The following is a 23,447-nucleotide window of genomic DNA, read 5'->3' as shown; positions in this document are numbered from 1 at the left end:
TGAACCACAGCATAACATTTCAGAAAGTTTTTCTTTTGCCACCTCATAATCTTTCATACAAAAATAAAAAAGGTCTCGAAAATCCCAAGGAATATCAAATTGAGAAATTATATTCTGCCCTAGCCAGTTTTTCTCAGTGGATAGAGCATCAGCCTGTGGACTGAAGGGTCCCAGGCTTGATTCCCGGTCAAAGGCACATGCCCAGGTTGCTGGCTCCATCCCCAGTAGAGGGTGTGCAGGAGGCAGCCAATCAATGATTCTCATCATTAATGTTTCTCTCTCTCTCCCTCTCTCTCCCTCTCTCTCTCTTCCTCTCTGAAATCAAAATATATACATATATTTTTTTAAAAAATTATATTCTCCTAACATGCACTTAAATTTTTCTATTTCAATGCTACTTTGTACCTTAGACTTTCTAAATGTTTGCATATACAAGATGAGTTTGAAATCTCATCTTATATTTTAAAAGTAAAATATGTGAATAAGTGTTGGAACTCAGTGCCAATACAATGGCACGATGTTATTTTCTGATGAGAGACTAAAACTAAGTTGAATTATATCACTGTTAGCTTGAGATCAGTTTTAGAAGAAAAAAAATCTATGTAATTAAAAAAATATATGTAAAATATTAATCAAAAAATTCTAGTGACCCAGAGTTTTTAGAGAGCTAGTGTACTAAAAACTGATATTTTTTATTATTTCAATACATTATATCATTAGTTTTGAGTAGCAATTTGTCTTGAAAACCTTTCCCTTTAGCTTTTCTGTTTAACATGCACATATAAAAATAAGTTGTCCCAAAGAACAATTACAGATGTATATATTGATGACATTCTTAGTTTTTAACTAATGGAAAATAGTCATCCTTACACTTATTTGTTCCTCACTTAGAGAAACTCAATCTATTTGGAGATTAAATCTACTTTTATCCATTGCATATTTGAAAAGTAACACTATATAAGTATATCAAGTAGGTGGTTTCCTCCATTTAACCTATGACCTTAGCTCCCATTCTCACTTTATGTTTTTAACAGTGTGTTTTTCCTCTAGATATCTTTTTATTCTATTAGGCATCTTACTTCTTCTTCCTCTGTTCTCTCCTTTCCTGTCATCCCAACTTCTATCCCTTCCTTTCTTCCTCCTTCCATCAGCCATACCTTGTGGTCATGCCTTCATGTCAATGCAAACAGATCTGCCTCTGTCCTTTCAGCTGGGCCTGGAGAAGACCTGGCAGATGAACATGTCCTGCATGGTGGAATGCCCTGTCAACTGCCAGCTGTCCGAGTGGTCCCCGTGGTCCCAGTGTTCTCAAACATGTGGCCTCACAGGTTAGTTTGTACCTTCATTAGCGTTCAGCTGATGGTCAAAGAATCCGAGATAAAATGTCCCTCTTGCCTTCAGTCACATCAAATAAACTTCAGTAAGGTTGAATCAAGGTGTCTTTCTTTCCAAATCACCTGAGACTTAGTTGTTCCTCAGATCTCCTCAGGAGAGTCTAGGACACCTTCTCCCCATAAAATACCTGCTGCGCAACAGTAACGTATCATTAACACTGCATCCCTCCGTGTCTCTTAAAGGGAAAATGATCCGAAGACGGACAGTTACACAGCCCTTTCAGGGTGACGGAAGACCGTGCCCTGCCCTGATGGAGCAGTCCAAGCCTTGCCCAGTAAAGCCCTGTTATCGGTGGCAATATGGCCCGTGGTCTCCATGCCAAGTGCAGGTATCAAATCCCAGGACGGTGTGTGGAAATGTGTGTTCTTTATGTGCGGAGACAGTTTCGGAATTTTTATTTTTCAGAATGTTTCCTCTTGAAGATTCTAGGAGCCTAGCTGTTTCATAACTACTTTAATTAGTTTGGATAACAAGCACTCCCTGTCCTGTATTTTTTAAGTCATTTGGAGACTGACTCGTTTTAATGAAAATTTATTGGCCTGCTTTTGGCTAGAAAACAAATACATTGTTCATCATATGCTCCTATAGGACTACTTCCCTAGGGTTTCAAGTACTTCCTTAACTGTTCATAAATCAAAACCCACAGTGCAGAGATGACTGTAAGTGATGAGCTCACTAATGAATTATTTTTCTTTTCCTAATTAGTTATTTCTTTCTTCATTCCAGGATGCCCAGTGTGGAGAAGGGACCAGAACAAGAAACATTTCTTGTGTAGTGAGTGATGGGTCAGTTGATGATCTCAGCAAAGCGGTGGATGAAGAGTTCTGTGCTGATGTTGAACCCATTATAGAGGGTAATAAAAAAATGGTCTTAGAGGAAACCTGCACTCAGCCTTGCCCAGGTAACAACAGCAAAACATCATTTATGTTTTGATCATTTCTTACCCAGTCCGGGACCAAGATATATAGTCTGAGTTAAGGGATGTCAGCAGGCCTCAGTACAATAATATCTGGTAACAGGCAGACACTGTCATGTGGATGAAGGGGGGCATTGCCTCCTTACTGCCAGGTAGGGGTGAAGTCCAGGACCCCCATGTGGCCAACGTGGACACCCCTCCCCCTTAGACTTTTAACATCTGCAAGGAATGGTAATAAAGGCCTTAGGCTCATGTTTGACAGGAAAAGTATGAAAGGAAAGTTGAGAAAATAAGAATGGAAAATACAGCTATTTAGGATGTCTAGACAATAAGAATAGAAAACAAGAGAAGCAGCATTTAAACACACAATAGCTAAAGAAAAATTTTAATACTTAGAATGAAAGCTTCTTCTGGGTCTTAAATAGGATCAACAATGGATTCATACCTAGGTACACTGTAGTTTAAACAGAAAATGTAGAAAACTAAAGAATTATTAAAGTATTCAGAAAGAAAAAAAAACACAGATTACCTGCTTTTGGAAGACAAAATTAGAATTATAGCAGAATTCTTCTTAGTTACAATGAAAGCCAAAAGACAATGGAATATACAATCACGTGTCACGTAACAGTTGCGGATATGTTCTGAGAAATGCATCATTAAGGGATTTCCTCATCGTGTGAGCATCACAGACTGCACTTACACACACCGAGGCTATGTGGTAGAGCCTGTTGCTTCTAGGCTACAAACCTGTACAGCACGTTGCCAGAGGAAATTGTAACACAATCTTATTTCTGTACCTAAATATATGAAAGGCCCAGTAAAAGTACTGTGTAAAAGATTTCAAAGGGCACACCTGTACAGTGCGCTGACCCCGAGTGCAACTTGCAGGACTGGAACCTGCTCTGGGCGAGCCAGGGCATGAATGTGAAGGTCTAGGACATTACTGGGCACTACTGTAGGCTTTGTAAACACTGTTCCACAAGCCCACCCCTGCTTCCGTCTGACAGGGTCAGATATAGAACATCAAAGCTCTCAGTGCTGCTCCATGAACAGGGATGTGGGCTGAATTGATTGCAAATATTGAGGAGAAACTGTTAGGCAAGGCATAGATAGTTCTCCATAATAGTGACTGTCAGGGGGCAGTGAAAGGTGGCCGGAGGATCAGTAGGAATGAGAAGTCAAGATAGATAAGGGAACTTTGGGGGTTTTCATGGCCATGTGGTTTGGCTATTGCATGTTGGAGCAGTGGTCTAATTAAGGAAATTGGTGGTTTGCATAAAAATAGAGGTTGTTTAACATGGAGAGGATGTAGAACTGAGGACTCAATATTTTGACTTTGAGAATTTGTTCTTGGTTCCATTGACCCTTTCTAACCCAAAAAGCTCTCTCTGGCATTGAGTTGATGGAAGAAGTAAGACTTATCTATGCTTTACATTATTACAACCTGATAATATTTCCAAATTACAGGGACAGACTGGCTCCACATTATCACAGAAAGCTTTACTAAGCATCAATGGCCCTTAAAACTTGTTTAAAGGTAGCTCCTGTGTCCTTGTGTCCTTGTATAAGATCAACAAGAATTTACATTTATGTACTCTGAAGACCATCAGGCTAAATCTGGAAGGGTTATAGTGCCCTTTGAATATGTAGTGATAGGGTGACAGGCTCCGTGCTGACACAGGTCAGTGACCGATTGTTTGGGATGTGATCTGTACACTCAAAATTGAGGTGCTCGTGAGTGAGAGGTAATCTGTTGCCAAGCCCCACAGATATTGCTCCCCTCAAAGAAAAAAAAAATTTCCTCCTGAACCATATATCCTTCCATTTCTTACAGGAAATTCAGCTCCATTAGAATCTTATGGGACCACAATCGTATATGCGGTCCGTCGTTGACCGAACCATCGTTATGCAGCGTTTGACTATATTTGAAATGTGATGGAAAATAATCATCAACCTAAAATTCTGTCCCCAACTAAATTATCATTCAAGAGTGAAAAAATAATATTACAGAAGAAAACATTGAAAGCAATCATTCTGATGCAGTGTTGGACAGGAGGGGTGCATGCAATAAAATGTGGAAAGCAAATGTTGTGTATCAAATAGTAAAAAACTAACTGGCAGACAGTGATAAGCTAATATTTAGGAATTTGGGCTTGATACAGAGAACTTTAGGGTAGCTAGAAGGTCAAAATAAACTTTAAGTCAAGTATGAGCCTAAGGCCTTGGGAAAGATATGGAGGCAACAGATGATTAGTGGACTAGAAGAGAACAAAATTAACAAAATTGGAAGTGCATTGCCTATATTTTACTCTCAAATGGAAATTTTTATTCTCCCAATTTGCTTATAATAATGGTAAGAAAAAATATATCTGTTAAGAAATGTGTTACTTTGAATAAGATCTCAAAAAAATAAAGGTTTGGTAAACAAATAATGATTGGGCATAAAATATATTTTCCATATAAAAAGGATATAATTTAAGAAAGCTTTAAGGATGGATAAGTTACAATTTTTAAATTTTTAAAATAGAAATAAGTGTCTGAAAGCTGAAAACGGTGACAAGGGTTGCCCATTCATTCACTCATCAATTAACTTATTCTCTAATAAGTAAATTATTTGAGGTGATAATAATGGCAATTTTTATAGCTTATTATTAAGATGAACTGAAAATTGAACAAAGCAGTAAATAAAATAAACCCTGATACCTTAAACTATGTGCTAGACTTTAAGGGCATTTCTTACTGTGTATATGTAATAATATTTGCACACACTGATATTTTCATCTACTTACAGTTAAGAAAAATTTATTTTAAAAATCTGAATTTCCAGACCTAGGCAAAGTGTTGCTTCTTAGACATTCCCACACCTGCCAATAATAACCTTTTCCTGATCCAGCAATTACCCTGTTCCATTTCCTGCTCCCCAACCTGGCCTGATTTCAGTCCAGGTCTCACACATACTCTAATAAAATCATTTTGCTTCACAGCAGACAGAGGTTGAGGCAACAGGTAAGGACTCTACACAGGACCAAAGACTGAACCTTGGGGCTTTGATGTGTTGAACGGCCACATTGTCAACAAAAGCTGGCCGAAGCTAAAAGTTGGAAGATTTACCTAGTCCAACACCACATCTCCAGTGCCAATAATAGGATCATTGTTTCACCCACAACATTGGGCAGTACTGGAATTCTTGCCAGGCATTAGCATATGCTTTATTGTGGAGCCTCCCCACTTATTTTCATTATACTTCCTGCAGCACACTCACCCACTTTATTTTTCATCAAACGTCATTGTAGACTAGGCACTGGGCTCAAGGTTGGAGATACATTGGGAAACAAACCTACCCTGTCCTCATAGAGTTTACCATCTTATGGGAGAAATAGTTGCTAATTCAATAATGACATAAATAAACATAAGATTAAAGTATGTGGTAAATGATGGGAAGGAAAACTGAAGTATCCCTTAATAACATAGAATAGGGCAAACACATCATTCTAATTAAAGTAATTACAAATCCGGGAGAAGGCTGTTCTTCTCTTATAAATACAATTTATTCATTTCAGTTCCTCCAGTGATAGTTTCCTTCAATGATGGGTTTTGAAAGTGAGCAATATGTGAATTAATGTGCTTTAAAGAGAGAAATACTGAAGTAGGAAATGCATTTAATACACTTAATTGTCATATCTTTGGCAGGCATAGTGTAGTTTATTGTTTCGATGGTTTATATAGTCAAAATATAGAAATATGTTCAGTACAAGACAATGCCTCACTCTCATTTGCTGCTATTAAATCTTTGAGGCCTGACATGGATTATTTAGGGGGTTGTTATGGTATCATTCACAGATTATCATTAAACAATTTTTTGAATTTTTTTACAAAGCACATGTGTCGAGTGATATAAGCACATAGATAAAGCCTACTAGTGGAAAGATATGTTTATATCCATGTAGTTTCCAATCACTGAGGTGAAGTTATATACATTCATAGTGACAGGAATTTTTCAATTTTAAAATTTCTCCTGCATAATTAAAAATTGAGTTACCCAAAAGTAGCATTTCCTAGGGGATATAAATATTTCTAAAATGTTATCACACTATTTAAAAATTCTTACTAAGTTCTTTTTCCATAGCACTTCCAAAATTTATAAGAATTTTCTGCCCTTCAGGATGACACTAGAGAATTAATGACATACTATAATAAAGTCTACAAAAGATCACCCCACTTCACTATTATATATATGTATTTATTAGTCAATAATTCATGTTTTTCTAGGCTTCCTTAATGGTGGCACAAGAAGTTTTTTCATTAATCAAGTATCCAGGCAACTTTTTGCTAATATTAGGCAACTTTAGCATAATGAAAGGCTATATGAATTATTCATGTGATATAGCTGGAATAATTAAAGTGATAAGAACCCATTGTGAATTTTTCTATCATAATTTACTGTATCCTCTGAACAATTATCATCCAGCAGTCAGTCCTGAATAATGGATGTATATATGGGAAAGGTGCAAAAGGTAAAATTCATTAAGGTACAAATCCTCCCTGTTCTCAAAGTGCTTGAGGATATTGATGTTAAACACATGATACACTATGGCCCAGCAATTCCACTCCTAAATACATACCCAGTAGGAATGCATGTATATAACTTCAACAAAAGATTCATACTAAAATGTTCACAACAGTAATATTCATAATAGGCAAAATTTACAGCTCTCCACATGCCCAGCAATAGTTGAATGGATATCTAACTTGTGTAAGTCCTACAATGGGAGGAAAGTACCGCAATAACAGTGAACAAATTAGAAGTACATATGTACATGCTGGACCTCACAAACAAGCATGAATGAGTGAAAGAAGCCAGACGTAAAAACTACATGTAGCACAATTCCATATGTAACATGAGGGGGCTTTCTGAGATTCTGAGAACGCTCTGTTGCTTAATTTGGGTGTTGGTTACATGAGTATATAATCAGGTTGTGAAAACTCAGCTATCTGTGTGCTTATGATTATGTGCATTATTGCAGCATGTTATTCTTTAAACAATAATTGACAAAAAGGGAATGTGAATTAAAAATGTAGATCAAAGAAATAGCATGCATTATTGCCACTCCTGCAGCTGCTCATTTGGCTCTCAGCTGCACACCTCTGGGAAGAAATAGGAATAAAGCATAAATACCGCTTTCTCAGACTTAGACTTCAAGCTTTTTGAAATGATGAATACCTAGAAGATGTCTATGTGTATTTAGATTTTCTTTACAATGATAATGTAAAGAAACCTCTTTACATTAATTATTATTGTAAACCTCTTTACAATGATAATGACAAACGTGGTAGTAGGTTTTAATCAAGTATTTGCTGTCTCTTAAGAGGAGGGGAATCCTAACAGACAAGCCCCTTTAAGCAGTAGTTTACATTTGATGGCATTACACAATGCATAGTCCATACCCATAACATTCACTCAGAAAATAACAACATTAATACAAATTTATAAAGTTACATACAAACTTGGAAATATCAACTACTTATCTAAATATTACAAATATGACCAGCATACCAACAGGCATTGCCCAGTGGGGTTACAAATAAAATGACTATTTGGCTGGCTATTCTTATGGATATGGGTATAAACTGCATACCTGTGTTTTGCAGGTGACTGTTATTTGAAGGACTGGTCTTCGTGGAGCCTGTGTCAGCTGACCTGTGTGAATGGTGAGGACCTCGGCTTTGGTGGAATACAGGTCCGTTCCAGAGCAGTGATTATACAAGAACTAGAGAATCAACACCTGTGCCCAGAGCAGATGTTAGAGACAAAACCATGTGATGGTAAGTGGTATAATTCATGAAATATACTCATTTTAGTTTTTTGTTGATAAGCAAAAGCCCAAGATATAGAATTTTCTGCTAAATAAGCAAGTTTGCCAAGATCTCACTTAAGATTGAGAATTGCATTAAGGGTATGATTCTAAATTTTAAAGATTTATCGGAAGAAAAATATCGCCACTCTTCATAAATTAGATGTTCAATATTGTTAAAATGTCTTCCACTTTTATGGGCTAAAGAAAGCTGAGACAATTAGGAGCTCATTATTTGTATACCTATAACACTCCTGATCATGTCTGAATCTAAAAATATACTCAATGTATTTAAATCAAAAGAATTAATAAATAAAAATTACAAACCTACAGCAAAATGAGAGATTTTACTAAATTTTCAGAAATTGATAAATAAAAGTACTGGTAAAAATTACTCTATCTGATACAAACCTATTTGAATATACATATCTATATGTCTGTATGTATATATGTGCATACATATAGAGCCATGCACCAAATACAAGCAATACATGACATTTTTAAGAACCACAGAGCGCCGAAACCGGTTTGGCTCAGTGGATAGAGCGTCGGCCTGCGGACTGAAGGGTCCCAGGTTCGATTCCGGTCAAGGGCATGTACCTTGGTTGCGGGCACATCCCCAGTGGGGAGTGTGCAGGAGGCAGCTGGTCGATGTTTCTCTCTCATCGATGTTTCTAACTCTCTATCTCTCTCCTCTCCTCTCTGTAAAAACTCAATAAAATATATATATATAAAAAAAAGAACCACAGAGCATAAAATGTCATAGTTTGGGAATACAAATGAAGTTTAAATGAAACAAAAAAAAAAAATGCTGTGTAGTGGAGAATGTAGGGCTCAGCAAACAACTCTCTCCTTCCTGCTTGTGTTTGAAAAGGAGTATGGCATAGAATAGCAAATAGGAGTCAAAATATCACATTTTATTAATGAAAAGTTGGAGGAGAAAGCTTAGAAGTTAGAGTAGCATGCTTAAAATGAAAGCCAAATGGTCTGAAATAGAATTATCTACCCTGTCAGTTAAATCTTCCCAAACTTACCAGATAAAATATCCCATGTGTCCTGGGAGAAAAAGGTCAGGGGTTACAATAAATGATGTAATTTCTAAGCCGAAGAAAGAGAATTGTTTACCCAAAATGAAAATTAAATAAAATTACACATCAATAACATTACAATTGAGAAAGAAAGCCTTCCGCAAGCACGTAGAGAAGTAAAAACTGGAAAACCACACTTTCAGAATATTACATGTCAAATTTTGTATATTACTTAGAAGAGAACTGAAATTCTCACATGCTCAGATAGGAGGGAGAAGAGTTTAAAATGAGCTAAGCTTTTAACTCAATTAAAAAGAAGAAGTAAGGAAAGAGAAAAGAGAAACAGTGTAACCAGTACAGATAAATACAAATTCACTGAGATAGAAAACAAAGAAGCAAGATAATCAGCAAAATCAATAGCTTGTTTTTTACCAAACTAGCAAAATAGACCACCTCATGCAAAATCACTGAAGAAAATTGATATTGCAACAGATAAAATAGTGTTTAGAAAAGTATCATTCTGTGAGTAAATTTTGGTAACCAATGTAAAAACTTAAAGACAATTTAGAATGTTATAATTTACCAAGAGTAATAGAGAAGTTAAAGCATGGATTCTATAACTATTAAAAACTCAAATCTATCAAATATGTACTCATACATGCACACAAAGTAAAACTTAAGTGACTTGAATTATGAGGTTTACCAAAATGTAAAGAAACATAAAACTCCTGTTTATGTGAAATCTTAAGAAGTAAAACAAAGTTGAGTGGGGGGGGGGGGGGGGGGAAGAATGGAAGATTTCCCCAATATGACACCAAAAACACAAACAAAAAAGGAAAAAATAAAAATACCTTTAAATTTAAATCTTCTACACAGTAAAATAGACCATAAACAAAGTTACTAGACAAGCCACAGACTTAAAAATGATACTCGTGATGTCAATTAATTTCAAAGGATTAATGTTTAGAACAATTGTGAACCTTTTCAAAATAAGACAATTTTATACTCTTAGCACTTGAGGATCCCAAACTACTACATGTTTGTTAATTTCTTTTAAACTAGAAGCCCAATGCATGAAATTTGTGCAAGGGGCTTGGCCCTCACAGCCACGGCAGCTGCCTCGGTCTTCACAGCTCCAGCTTCATCTAGAAGGTCGTCTGGAAGGACGTCCGGAAGGTCGTTTGGCTGTCCGGTCTAATTAGCATATTACGCTTTTATTATTATAAATAATCATAAACCAACTGTATGTTACTAAAAATATTTCCTGATAAATAACTATTTTCAAAAACAAAAAGAAAATAAGTTTAATGACAAGCATGTTCTTGTTTTACACTTTTCCAAATCTCTATAATCAGTAGCTTAAAGGAATACAGTTGGATTCCTTATCTGCTTTTGTTTAATCTATTGCAATTATAATTTAGTTTATGTACACAATTGGGCAATAGTAGTAGCTTTACAGTTGTTCATATGGAAAATAATACAATAATGAATAAGTAATAATAAAAGAGTAAACTGTTTTGCATACTCACAACTGTAAACCTACTTTTGCCCCCCCCCCTTGTATATAAAGAAAATCTACCTAACACAGGTGTCACCTGCACATGCTCTAAAAGACTGTCAAAGTTCCCTATGGTTCCTGGACCACACTTTGAAAGTTGCTATTCTAGAATAAAGAAGTCCCACTATTCAATAAGGGGGAAAAAAGTATAGATTTCAATAGGAAAAAGGCCAAAGGTATACATGATCAATTCACATAAGAGGAAATCTTAATGCCCCCAAACATCTTTGTTACTGTTTGATAGCTTTAGCAATCAAAAGACTGCAATTTAAAATAAGATAGCTTTTCACAAGACTGACAAAAATTTTAAATCTGGAAATCATGGAAGGACCGTGAGGGTTTAGAGCAATGGTAGCCCTATTATCAGCTGGTGGGTATGTAAATGGCCTCCTTTTGGAGGAAAAAAAAATGACCTACATTTAGTAAAGTTTCAGCTATCCCTATAGTGATACCCAGAAATGTCCCTTCTAGATAGTTACCTTAAGGAAACACCCAGAGGCTTACATAAGGCTGATCACTGAGGTTTGATAAAATAGCAAAAATTGAAAACAACCCAAAAGTCCACCCTTAGAGAAAATAGTGGAATAAATTATAGTAATTACTACCATGAAATTATATATAGAAGATAAAATAAACTGACTACATCTACATTAAAATCACATAGAAATAGTTTATCTCTAACATGGACTATACATTTTAGAATGATTCAGAGTATGACACTTTTTAAATTTTGAGCCTGACTAAAAATAATACCTTATATCATTTATAGATATATATATATTTATAGTATATTTATATCAAAAGAATATAAAAGGTCACAGAAGAGCATCTATCTACTTCAGAATAGTGGGTGTTGCTGGACAGGCATGGAGGGAGATCAGAAGGGAATGTAATAGGACATCAAGTTTATGTGTTATTTTCACTCATCAGCAAGTAAAAAAAAGGCTAAAGCAAATATGGCTAATTAGATTGTTTACGTCAGATCTTCAAGATTAAAAATGAATACAAGGTTTTAGAGGGCCATTCAGATTTCATTAATGGTGTGGTGTTTGACCCCAAAGAAGGCCAAGGAATTGCAAGTGTCAGTGATGATCATACCTGCAGGATTTGGAACTTGGACGGAGTACAGACATCTCATTTTGCTCTTAATTCCCCTGGAATGAGTGTGTGCTGGCATCCTGAGGAATCTTTTGAGCTGATGGTTGCAGAGAAGAATGGAACAATCCGATTTTATGATCTTATGTCCCAACAGGCTATTTTATCTCTTGAATCAGAACAGATACCATTAATGTCAGCACACTGGTGTTTAAAAAACACCTTCAAAGTTGGAGCTGTTGCAGGGAATGATTGGCTAATTTGGGATATTACTCGATCCAGTTACCCTCAAGTGAAGAGACCTGTCCATATGGATCGAGCCTGCATATTTAGGTGGTCCACAATTAATGAAAATTTGTTTGCAACCACTGGTTATCCTGGCAAAATGGCAAGCCAGTTTCAAATTCATCATTTAGGACATCCTCAGCCCATCCTCCTTGGTTCAGTAGTCGTTGGATCTGGCCTTTCCTGGCATAGAACTCTCCCACTATGTGTAGTTGGAGGCAACCACAGGCTGTTGTTTTGGGTAACTGAAATGTGAAATAAATTTCTGTCTAGCTTGGATCCATAAGTTTTGCATTTTTGGAGAATTCCTTATTTTTATATTAAATATACTGTAAGCTCTAGAAATAATCCCAGTTGTTTTTGTTAAATTAAATATTAATGGTTTGAAAAAAAAAAAAAAGCTCTGCTTCCTTCCCATTTGTTAAGTAGCATGATGCGTAATTGAAATTTTTTAGTTATTCTCTATCCTTGTCTATATGTTTGATATTTCATAATGTTTGAATAAAATTAAAATCTAGGTTTACATGAGATAGTGTAACAGCAGATATGGAAAATTACTTCGGATTACGGTGATATCTGGAATTGCGTAACATCTGGCAACTTGAGGAAAACAAATTGGCATTCGCATCATTTGAGATGGCCTTCTTATCACTTTTCAATTGCTTATAAATATTTAACTAATACTCTATCACCATGACTATCCTCCTGGACAGCACAATGCTTCTGTTAATGTGTATTGTGTCCCTGCAGATGGACAGTGTTACGAGTATAAATGGATGGCTAGTGCTTGGAAAGGCTCTTCCCGAACGGTCTGGTGTCAAAGGTCAGATGGTGTAAATGTAACAGGTAAACCTCCAATTTCTCTTTGTTCTTCGAAAGTTTTCCTGTAACCCACGTGTAATAGGTTAGAGAAAATAATTAGGACAACAAAGACATTCTTTCAGGATTCAACACATGATCGGATTCAGGACATCTGAGCTGTATATCTGTCTGGGACCAATGACAAATTACTTTCTTTTTTAATGTTTCAGTTAAATTCTCCCTCACCCAGCCATTTTAGACATTGCTGCTAGAATTTATTTAATTAAAATATTGTCTAACAAATGATTATTATAAGTAAATAATTCTCAGATTGTTTTTACTAGAAATGTACATATTAATAACTCACTACATGATAAGAAATAATCAATTTTTTGTTGACTATATCTGTTTCTGTGCCTTAAAATGCAATACACTCACAGACCAAAATATTTTCAAGGGAATATCCTATATAATAAAAGCCTAATATGCAAATTGCCTGAATGCGGGACAACCGGCAGAACGACCAGTTGCTAAGATGCATGCTGACCACCAGGGGGCAGATGCTCAATGCAGGAGCTTCCCCCAGCCTGCAGGCCCCAGGCCAACCAAGGCAGGTGCCAGCAGGGGCCCCCCGATTGCCTTGCCGGTTGCCACACAGATCCTACCTGTGAACGAATTTCATGCACTGGGCCTTTAATGATTACATAAGTTATGATATCTTGCTTGAATTCAGAAATGTATGATTTCTATATTCTTTTATTAATTAATTAGAGGCCCAGTGCATGACATTCATGCACTCAGGGGCATAGGGTCCCTCAGCCCATCCTGTGCCCTTTTTCAGTCTAGGAGCCCTTGAGAGATGTCTGAGTGATGGCTTTGGGGAGCAGGCCTAAGCCATCAGTTGGACATCCTTAACTCTGCCACAGAGGCGGGAAAAGCTCCTGCCACTGCCGCTGTGCTCACCAGTCATCAGCCCAGCTTCTGGCTGAGTGCACTGACCACCAGGGGTCAGCTCCTGCATTGAGCATCTGTCCCCTGGTGGTCAGTGTGCATCATAGCACCTGGTCATTCTGCCATTCGGTCGATTTGCACATTACCCTTTTATTATATAGGACTAGAAGCCTGTTGCACAAAGATTCACGCAATAGGCCTTCCTTCCCCTGGCTGCTGGCACCGGTTTTCCTCCGGCACCCGGGACCCAGGCCTTTGGTCTGGCCGCACCTCGAGGCTTGGCTTCTCCACTGCGGCCACAGTTAGGCTTGGCTTGATCCTGTGTAGCCAAGCATCTTCAGTCTTCAGTCTTCACTCTGGCCAGAGACTTCAGTCTTTGCTCCGTGCCTGTGTATGCAAATTAACCTCCATCTTTGTTGGGTTAATTTGCATAGTTGCTCTGATTGGCTGGTGGGCATAATGGAGTAACACCAATTTGCATGTTTCTCTTTTATTAGTGTAGACAGGGAAAACCTATTGGTAAATCTCCAGCTCAGAGTATCTGAACACTCGCCCAGTCTGTCCCCACACAAAAATAATTATACATCCGAAGAAGAAATCCAAGTGCAGAACTTTTATGTGTCTTTCATACCCAAATTTACCCCAAAGAACTACTCCAATCTGCAATGCTTAAAAGTTTCCTTATCTGAGCCCAGTAAAGGCAAGGGATCCCAAGGATTCCTTTGAAGAGGGGAAAAAAACTTGGCTCCTGATATTTAGTGAGGTGAGGCACCTGCAAATCTCCTATAAAGAAACCAAGGTTGGAACCAGAACCTCAACCTCAAGCACAGGAACCCAAAGATCTATTGTCTCTTCTTTATTTTTACAGATTTAATTTACAGGACTCTCCGTAGCATAGCAGTAGCATGAGTGCTGACAGTTATCTGTTCAGGGTGACCTGCTGACTTACCGCCATTGTTTTGACCCTCTGGCGGGGAGAAAAGTAATGTGCATTTGGGTGCCTCTGAGTCTATCCATTTATAAATTTAGCTGTAATATATCCAGTAAGATAACAGGCACAGGGATCGATGTGCTTTTTGGAAAGCATTAATTTTTATATTGAATTTTAAATTACCTGGATTTATTGAAACCTAATTACTCATTTCCTCCCTATGAACGTGGGAGCAGGATGTCAAATTGTATTCTTGTGAAGATAAGATTTTACGTATGAGAAACCTGTGTCAAGAAACCCTTGATAATAGCAACTCCCAGTGGACACATGGGTGACCAAGAAAAGAGGCCCCCAGGAAACCCTTTGCTCTCTGAGGGTTATTTTCTGGGAGAAAAATCTGTTCCAACCTCACATCGAAGAGAAAGGGAAGCGGGGCCTTTCTGAACCGGAAGCATGGTAGGCGGTCCACACAGCTCAGCAGTTGGAAATGAATATCTACATTCTCCTTTAAACTTTTCAAAAATAATTTTATAGCTTCCCCAGAGGGTCCTATTAGTTTTCAATGTGTTTTGTTTCCTAAATAAGGATGCAAATGATACCTGTCTGCCTTTTCTTCTGCATGTTAAAACCTCTTGTCCCCCTGAAATTGGGGCTATTCCCCAATGCCAAGGGAAGTCAAATTTTAAAAGACATACCTGTAGAAATCATATTTTCCATTTCTTTTTAATGCAGTATAGTATACACTATTTTTATTTCTTACTACTGTTTGATACTAAAAAGCCAATGTATAAGTGATGTGTGATAAACTTTATATGCATTCCTTTTCCATCTTTTAGGAGAGATGAGATTCTCTAGGACAGCCGTGGGCAAACTACGGCCCACGGGCCGGATCCAGCCCGTTTGAAATGAATAAAACTAAAAAAAAAAAAAAAAAAAAAAAAAAAAAAAAGACCGTACCCTTTTATGTAATGATGTTTACTTTGAATTTATATTAGTTCACACAAACACTCCATCCATGCTTTTGTTCCAGCCCTCCGGTCCAGTTTAAGAACCCATTGTGGCCCTCGAGTCAAAAAGTTTGCCCACCCCTGCTCTATGAGAAGTAGATAATCATGTAAAGTATTTTACCTACCTGCATGGATTGCTTTAATGTTAAGAATAGTTATCCTTATAAGAAACTCAGGCTGTTGTTTTCCTTTTTCTTATGTGTTTAATGATGTCCCTTCCATGTGGCCATTTAACTGCAACTTCCTTGCAATGACTAACTGCTTTCATAACATTGTTTCTATGAATATTTAATTTATAATATTGAGAATTAGCAATAGTCACTCTGAGAAATTCCACAGGATCATTGATTCCATAAATAAAGGAAAAACTTTGCTTTGCTAAAATTCTGTTACATTGAACAAGAATGGTTTGAAACTGAGTTCCTTCCATGTCACTTTATGGCATCTCTCCCCATCTTGATATAACAACGCAGGCACACTTGATACTATGCTGGAAGAGGAAGAAAAGGAAGAGGAATCAATAGAGAACTGCAGTGTCAAGTTGAAACAGCAGTGCAAGCACACACTTAGTAGCTATATTTGTTTTCTTTCCTGTCCCCCCAAAATTCTGAATGTCATTTTTCTGAAAAAGAAATACACATTATAAAAAATGCATTCATGTGGTAGACCATAAATTAAAGAAATATGAAAACTATTTCCTTGAATTAACCAAGAAAGAATTTTAACTTTAAGGGAAAATTAAGTCTGCTTTTTAGTGCTGGACGTGGCCTCAGGAACAATGACGGAAATAGCCCGTGTGCAGTCAGGGTTTCCAAGGCAGCAACTATCAAATCGTCTGTTCAGCGAGCGCGTGTGGAACACCGGCTCTGCGCCCGGCACAAGGCCGTCTCCTCTGAGTAAAGAGCACCTCGAGTTCCTAAATACAGTGGTCAAGGTTAACCAAGTGTTTCTCAGGAAAACCTGTGGGAGTCCCAGCGTGGGTTCGGGTTCAAAGACAAGCCTATAACAACAGTGTGTTCTTATTATCGCAAGAATTACTCCTTGTCAAACTGTGGTTTTCTGTTCCGCAGGGGGCTGCTTGGTGGTTCGCCAGCCCGATGCTGACAGGTCTTGTCACCCACCGTGTAGTCAACCCCACGCGTACTGTAGCGAGGTATGTGTGAGTTCCTTAGGGTAGACAGGCCAGCCTCATCATTTGTCACCCCACTGCCTCTTGTGCAGCCATTTCCCTTTACAAAAGGCATGTCTTGAGGCATAAAAATTCTAGTTTGGAACCTCTTTTATCAATCTAAACAATTCTGGATGCACTTGCTTCTACTGTTAGGATAAGCTTGTGTGCGGTACAAAAAGTGTGTTCTGTTTTTCAATGTAGTGAAGACAGAAACTGCATGTGGCAAATCCCCAGAACAGTATTTCATTAAAGCCTTCTCTTCAAGTCGGGTCCGTTAGGCTCCCGAACTCGCCTGCATGCCCCGTAGACATCTCGCTCTCCCGCAGACGAGGACATGCAGCTGTGAAGCGGGGCACACGGAAGTCCTGTCTTCTAACGGGACGCTGGAGCAGTGCACGCTCATCCCCGTGCTGGCGGTTCCCACCGTGGAGGACAAAAGAGGAGACGTGAAAACCAGCCGGGCAGTCCACCCGACCCAGCCCTCCAGGAACCCGGACGGACGGGGCAGGACCTGGTTTCTACAGCCACTGGGGCCAGGTGACGTGACTAGACGGCCTTGCTGTAGAATTCTTTAATGATACATGTAACCGATACCCAATGAGTCAAAAATCAGCTAGCGTTTTCATGGGAGCTATTTATTATCTCACCGAAACTCATTTGTTCTAAGGCTGCCATAGAATCTTTGATATTTTTGCTATCGTTATGAAAAAAGCACTCATGCTCCAAGTTCAGAGAAATGAAATCATTTTCTTCTGAGAAAAAAAACAACAAACAAATTTAGTATTGAGATTAGTTGTTCAACCTCAGCCCTAAACCTGCAAGTATAATTATTTTCAGATGGAGCAAAGAAATCTAACAAGGAAAATATTAATTAGGAGGGAAAAAGCCTGTTATCATTCACTACAAATAAAACCATAAAGACATTCAAGAACTTTTCATTTGAGCACAGAGAAGTAATAATTTGAACTCAAAATAGGAACATCAGTAATATGGTTCCGTGCCAAGGGGTGGGGAGACACAAGGTAGCCAGACCAATTTCTGTGAGGCCTTAGTGTTGGCACAAGAGCTCAGAATCTATACTAGCACCAAATATATGAGGGCAAGGATGGAGCCTTCCAGTCTAGATGGACCATCTTGGAGACTGACCAGACCCCTTGTCATCTTAGGCAGCTCTTAATGTGTCTAGTGATGGACTTGAAGCTAATGCAGGCAAAGGCTTGGAGGCCCCATGAAATGCTCTTCCTACTCTGTACACTTTCTCTCACCAGTGGGTTCAGCCATACATTATCCCTAGAAATAAGCTGAGGGTGAGGGTGGTAGCTAAGATCATGCTACTTTTTCTCACACCAGGAGGGCTCACTAGTTCATGACCAAAGGAAATCTCCAGGCAAAGCCAGGCATAGACTACTTTTAAACTCTGTCAGAAACATGAAAAAGTAGAAAGAAATTTGCATGACTAACACATCTCTATTTTTAATGCATTAAGTCAAAACACTTTCCCTTGGGATTTTTTTTGAAGTATTTTACATTTAACCACAGTCTTACGACCTAATTAGGCTTTTAGTTGGAAAAACACTTCATTTTGCAAACCTGACTTGTCTGTGTAAACATGGAAACTCTCAGTGTTCAGGATGGTGGACCAGCAAGTGGCCATTAGCCATCTTGACCTTGACTCAGAGTCCACGCAGATCTCCTCACATCCAAACTTTTAAAAAGAGAGAATAGTATTTATGTCACACTTAGTTTAATATGGAGTTTCCCTAAAGTAAACATTTTAATATACTATAAATGTACATTTAGACTCAGTTCTTGGTTTTTAAAGAACCCAAATAATATTTATTGAAGAACACTTGGGGCAGATGAACCCAGCAGTGGCACAGCTCTTTGTATTTCACACCCAGGCTTACATATTTTTATATATTTAGAATTGACAGGAAAGGATATTTAAAATATGAACTTATTTCCAGCAAATGAAATTCTAAAAAATTTCACAGTATTGGTTTGCTTTCAATGCCATTCAAATGTGGACTAAGCCAGAGTTTCTTTGCCCAATCTATAATGTAACACTAGTATAGGTCTAATTGCATGTATGCAACAGAATATATATGCTGATGTGAGGACCAAATTTAGTTGGCAAAGTCATGAAGTGTCTTATGCTTGAAGTTTGTTCAGAACATAAAACAGAAGTTCAAACAGAATGAGACCAGGAAACCAAACGAGAAGAGTCTGATTCTATATGCAGATTCCCCGGCTATCCAAAAGGAGAGAGTTCCTTCGAAACTTTTCTTAAGCCCAAGTGGCATATAGAGGCAATTACCACTCAATTACATGGAATAAGTGAGCTGCCTCAGACCCAGAAAATCACCCACTAATTTATACCAAAAATGCTTAATTATGTCCAGTTTTACGGTAAGCCTAACAGCCGTATGAGCCCTCTCAGCCTTAGGACACATCTTGCCAACAGATGCACAAAGTAATCAAGATAAAGCACAGGTGCTCACACAGTTCAAAGCTCCGGCAGCTCGATGCTGAGATGCTGGGTGTGGCTCCCAGGGAGGGAGCTTGGCGGGCCTTTCGCTGCCTGGAGGGCAAGCTGCCTCTGTAACACTCACTGCAGAACTCACTGAACCCTACTGCTGCCTTTCGCCTTTTCTCATAAAAGAGGAAATCATCTTCGAATTTCTTTCAGTTATCAAATGCAGGGGATAATAAAAGATCTTTCTATAAAAACAACTGTACCATGAACTTTCAAACAGTAGGGAATGTCTATAATAGAAAAGGTAGAAGTTATTTAGAGATCATTTTATATGTTAATAAAACTTGGTTATTTTTGCAAATGATATTGTCAAATCAGCGCTAAAGGACTGTAAGTGTAAACTAGATAAAAGATTATTACTTCCTCAAATTGTTAAATATATTCATTTTCGGTTTATCTGGGAAAAGTGTAAAAATGATAAAGTTTATGTACAAATACCTGTCTGCATCAACTCTAATTTGTGGGACTTCTTTGAAATTGCATTATTTTTCTTTTCTCATGAGTGCAATCTCAAAATAGAATGAAAATCAAAAGAAAATGTTCATGCAGCATTATGCACATATTGTATTTGAAGTAAAATTCAGATAAGAAGCAGCAGAAATTTAGACCTGGTAACTTGAAATCTGAACTCAAATTGAAAATATTATTTATTGCCTTTTAATTCAATTTTCATTGATATTCTATCTTTAATGAACATCTAAGTCATAATAGCAGCTTTGCATTAATCATTAATTGTGCCTAAGCAATAATTCACTCTGAGTTTTGAAAGGACTTGGTCATATATGACTGGCCCATTGGTCATAGTTAAAGACTGTCATTTACATGCCAGACTAATATGAATTAATGATTAATATCCATTCTTCTTAGATGGGAGACTAAAGACCTGGGTTTACGGTGTAGCTGCTGGGGCATTTGTGCTACTCATCTTTATTGTCTCCATGATTTATCTAGCTTGGTGAGTGTTTAAATATTTCAACATCTAAGAGGAAAAATAATATTTCTCTTTTAGAGAAAACACGTTCACTTAACCATAACAGAGGAATGGCAAACTAATGTCTCAAATAAGTATTCCACATTTACTTGGCATTCATTTGAAGTTCTACATAAACATGACTTTAGTCTTAGATAGTCTAAAAACTACTAAATCTGAGTCATTTAGCTTCTGAAAATGCTCCAGGCCATCTTCTCAAGTACATTCTTCTTGGTTATGCAAGAGAATATGCTGATGGTGAACAGTAGATGTTTATATTGAATTAATACTGGAGGAAGACATTATGGTAGTACCTGAACTTATTTAACTATCTTGCATTATTTATAAATTCTGTATTATTTATAAAGGCTTCTGGCCAAATATAAATGATTACACTGTGATGTCTGTTGTTAGTACTAGAGGAATTCCATTTGGATAATTAATCTTTTACAGGATACTAACATATTTGAAGGGTTCTGTTTCAAGTTTATTCAAAAGATACCAAAAAATAAAATGTTAAGTTTGAATTTAGGCAATGTAGGCAATTAAGTCATTTAGGTTTATCAGTAAGTTTCAAACTTTTTTTCATTTAAAACAGCAACATTTACAATAGAAGATTGATTTTTTTTTCTCCCAATTTTAATGATTTTTTAACAGCAAAAAGCCAAAGAAACCCCAAAGAAGGCAAAACAACCGACTGAAACCTTTAACCTTAGCCTATGATGGAGACGCAGACATGTAAAGTATAACTTATCCCAGCACAACCAGTTTCAGCGTTCTGACTCTGCAGTAGAGGCCACAGAGCTATTCCAACTGTGTGGAGCAGAGCCCATTGTACCTTTTCAAAAGAGCGTCATTAAGAAAAGAGAGAAAATCCCAGTGCAATTGGAGACATCAAGACGATACCACTTACACAGGAGCCATCATCCCTGAGAGGTCTAGGGGACTGAGTTGAATACATGCCGCCTTCTGAGAGTCTGTGTGATCGTTCATGAAACCTACCAACTGGCCAAGTACTTTCATCTCTAAAACATGGTGGCGGAAGTGGCCGTTGGGAATGCCAACACAAGCCTCTGTCCGCAGTGTTCACTCACAGTAACATTTTAGCATGAAGAGTTTATGCCAAGATCTCTACAATACCATAGGCAAGCATAACATCATGTGCACTCAATTGAATAATACATATTCCTATGTCAGATTATATGCCTGGTAATAAGCCATTTTAATGCTCTAAGCTGAGCAGAAAACCCATTGAGTAAATTCAGCATCGATGGTAGCTTTTATTGACCTGCATTTCAGAGGCAAAGACTTTTTATAAGACTTAATTCCTGTCTTTCTCCAAAGTACGAATGCTGGACATGTACTAGTATCTTAGAAGAGTCCTCAACTGCAGTATTTTATAGTGGTTATTGTCTGGAAAACTAATTTGCTTGTGTTAATACAGTAAGTTTCTACTTTCCCCAAAATTCAAACTGGTTGCCTGCATCTTATTTTGCTAAACAGAAGGCACATTTTTGCACTATATTAGTGCAGCATGATAGGCACTTAACTAGTATTGCCATAGAAACTGCCTCTTTTCATATGGGATGGAGACAACGATGCTGAGTGTCATGGAGACATTTACAACTTCCTGTATCCTGAAGAGAGCGAAGATCATTTTGGATGGCGACAGGATGGAATTGGCTATTACACCTGCTGTATACACTCTTCCTCATCATTGCAGCCATTGTGAAATCGACAACGTGGCGGTAATTTAAGTGTTTAAATCCTGAACTCATTAATCCTCCAAAAGATGAATCCCTCTAGTTCAGTGGTTCTCAACCTTGGCTGCACATTAGAATCACCTGGGAATCTTTTTAAAATCCTGATTTCTGGGCCTCATCCTCCGGAAATTATGTTTCTTTGTTAATGGGGTGGGGACACAACATTAGTAACAAAGAAACAGAATTTCCGGAGGATGAGGCCCAGAAATCAGGAGTTTAAAAAGATTCCCAGGTGATTCTCATGTGCAGCCAAGGTTGAGAACCACTGCTCTAGTTGGTTTTTAATTGTACTTTGAAGGCTGTTTATGACTAGATTTTTATATTTCTTATCTTTGTTAAAAAAAGAAAAGAAAAGAAAAAAAGGAGCTGGTTGTCTTTTTAATTTTGAGCAGATGGAGAACATAATGTATTGGTGATTTTTGTACCTAAAAGAAATCAAGATTGTGTGTGGATTTTTTTTTTCTTTCTCCCAATTTGTTTTCCTAGTTTCAGACCAAATGTGTTTTGAAATCCATAGTTTTGTCATTCTTGCTGGTAAAATCTGAAGTGGTCTTTTTAATTTATGATTTCAAAATCTAAAATTTTAAGAAAGAAAAGGGTCGGTATTTTGTCCAGGGCTTCATTAAATATCTAGACCAAGGGTGGCAAACTTACTCTGTAAAGAGCCAGAATGGAGATATTCTCAGCCGGGTCTGTGCTACAACTTCTCAATTCTGCCATTGGGAGAACACAGCCATAAAGAGTGCACAGTACATAAAAGAAGGAGCATGCATGTCTGCCAGTGCAGTTTCTTTAAAAACAACAGCCAGCAGGCCATACTTGCAGGTTGTGGTTGCTGACCGCTAATCTAGAAGTTTTTTCAAAGCTAACTCTCCACTGTGTCATTTCTGGTTTTTACTCATTTACCCTCAGACTGAAATCAGACTTTAATTCAAAGCTGAAAACAGTCATTACACTTATCACTGAGTTGGAAGTAACTGTATGTTTTACAGCTATAGGCTTGGAAATGGCACAGTGAAATAATATCTAACTTGGCAGACTTCTATCATATGAAAAGAAAATTCAAAAGGTGCCACTTAAAAAGCAATACCATTTTACTGCAACCACCTTTGGGAAGGGGAAGGGTATTAGGGTGCCAGGTATTTTAAAAGTAGTGTAACAGCTATTTTTATCTGAAACTTAGCTGTG

The 23,447-nt window shown here is 37.6% G+C and overlaps 2 protein-coding genes across 2 annotated transcripts in view; both read left to right on the top strand.

The window, feature by feature from the left end:
- Window positions 1-22,392, top strand: part of THSD7A (thrombospondin type 1 domain containing 7A) — a 316,639-nt gene extending 294,247 nt beyond the window's left edge. The window contains exons 20-28 of the mRNA XM_059712436.1: window positions 1,211-1,328; window positions 1,578-1,723; window positions 2,122-2,296; window positions 7,961-8,134; window positions 12,880-12,975; window positions 16,890-16,972; window positions 17,317-17,527; window positions 20,394-20,481; window positions 21,154-22,392. Of these exons, the coding sequence (XP_059568419.1) occupies window positions 1,211-1,328; window positions 1,578-1,723; window positions 2,122-2,296; window positions 7,961-8,134; window positions 12,880-12,975; window positions 16,890-16,972; window positions 17,317-17,527; window positions 20,394-20,481; window positions 21,154-21,238 (1,176 nt within the window). The 3' untranslated portion in view covers window positions 21,239-22,392. The remainder of the gene's footprint in view (window positions 1-1,210; window positions 1,329-1,577; window positions 1,724-2,121; window positions 2,297-7,960; window positions 8,135-12,879; window positions 12,976-16,889; window positions 16,973-17,316; window positions 17,528-20,393; window positions 20,482-21,153) is intronic.
- LOC132211285 (nucleoporin Nup37-like) lies at window positions 11,071-12,408 on the top strand. The gene is given in 3 exon segments (XM_059656037.1): window positions 11,071-11,081; window positions 11,718-11,742; window positions 11,744-12,408. Coding segments are annotated over 3 exon segments (678 nt in total). The 3' UTR covers window positions 12,386-12,408.
- Window positions 22,393-23,447: the final 1,055 nt, after the last annotated feature.

Source organism: Myotis daubentonii, chromosome 10 (genome assembly GCF_963259705.1).
Source record: "Myotis daubentonii chromosome 10, mMyoDau2.1, whole genome shotgun sequence".
In the NCBI taxonomy this organism is placed as follows: domain Eukaryota; kingdom Metazoa; phylum Chordata; class Mammalia; order Chiroptera; family Vespertilionidae; genus Myotis; species Myotis daubentonii.
The sequence above is the reverse complement of the archived record's forward strand: the minus strand, read 5'-3'. Positions and strand labels throughout refer to the sequence as shown.